General features: G+C 42.6%; 1 protein-coding gene across 1 annotated transcript; it reads right to left on the bottom strand.

Annotated features, from left to right (window-relative positions):
- Nucleotides 1-117: 117 nt before the first annotated feature.
- On the bottom strand, nt 118-1,020 carry LOC104980350 (hyaluronidase-4; the record flags this gene model as incomplete). The annotated part of the gene is made up of 1 exon (XM_010829041.1): nt 118-1,020. A coding segment is annotated over one exon (903 nt), but the record flags the coding sequence as incomplete, so codon positions are not given.
- Nucleotides 1,021-1,027: the final 7 nt, after the last annotated feature.

Genomic DNA, 1,027 nt, shown 5'->3' with positions numbered 1-1,027 from the left:
CAAAGGAGGAATTATGCTCCTAATGGACTACTAGAATCCTTAAAAGAACATAATTAACAAAGCACTGTCTCTTTCAGAAATAAGAAGATATCTTACCTTTGGCAAGAGGCATCTTACCTTAGAAAGAAAAAGTAAAGGCTGGTCTCTGTAGCCCAGCCTTGTGTAGACAAACACAGGTAGGGCATGATCACGGGATGTCATGATAGAGATCCTCATAGATTCATGCACCCGAAATTGCGAGAAACGCAGGACGTTTTCGCTGTCTCCGAGAGACCTCCTGACACCAATAGAAGGATATAAAGCAGCACTGCTGTTCCAGAGCCAAGAGAGCTCATTGTTCCTCAAAACTTCTTCTTCCGGGCAGGACCCAGTATAGTTTGGGCCATAAACATTATAATTGTGACAATCGGGATATAAATAGTACCCCCAAAGGCCTTTGGGTCTGCTCTTAATCCCCAGTTCAATGGTTTCCTTCATGAAAGCTTTTGCACTTTCTTCAAAGGTTGCTTTGGCTAAATATTCAATATCAGCAGCTGATGCATTCTCTTGCATCTCAGAAATAAGCTTTCTTGACTTCTGTCTGTAGATGTCTTTTGTGTTCCAGTTCCTGGCCCACTGGGGTCGCCAGTATTCCCAGTCTATAACAGCAAGTCCACTGAAATCTTCAGAAGGGATGTAATACCTGATATCTTGGTCGGCTTTTTCCAGATGTACCTGCAAACTTATGTTCTGGGGGAGACCTCCGTTAATGGGAACTCCCTGGGGTGTATACCATGGATAGTATCCCAACCTGTTGACATAAAATATAGTAACGTTTTGCCCCCTGGCCCTGGCCAGTGGACTTCCAATCACCTGAAACATTTTCAAATTCAGCCTTATATTATATTTTATCAAACACTGATCTGTTGGAGCATTCCAGGCAGCTATAAAGGGCTTTCTTTGATAAACTGGAAGTCGGGCAGGTTTCAGGGAAGAGATAGACTTCAGAATGAAAAGTATGAATAGCCATGATATGAGATGTATTGCT

The sequence above is a fragment of the Bison bison genome, unplaced genomic scaffold, assembly GCF_000754665.1.
Source record: "Bison bison bison isolate TAMUID 2011002044 unplaced genomic scaffold, Bison_UMD1.0 scf7180017612742, whole genome shotgun sequence".
NCBI classification, from domain to species: domain Eukaryota; kingdom Metazoa; phylum Chordata; class Mammalia; order Artiodactyla; family Bovidae; genus Bison; species Bison bison.
Note: the sequence above shows the minus strand (reverse complement) of the source record. Positions and strands in the feature narration are given on the sequence as shown.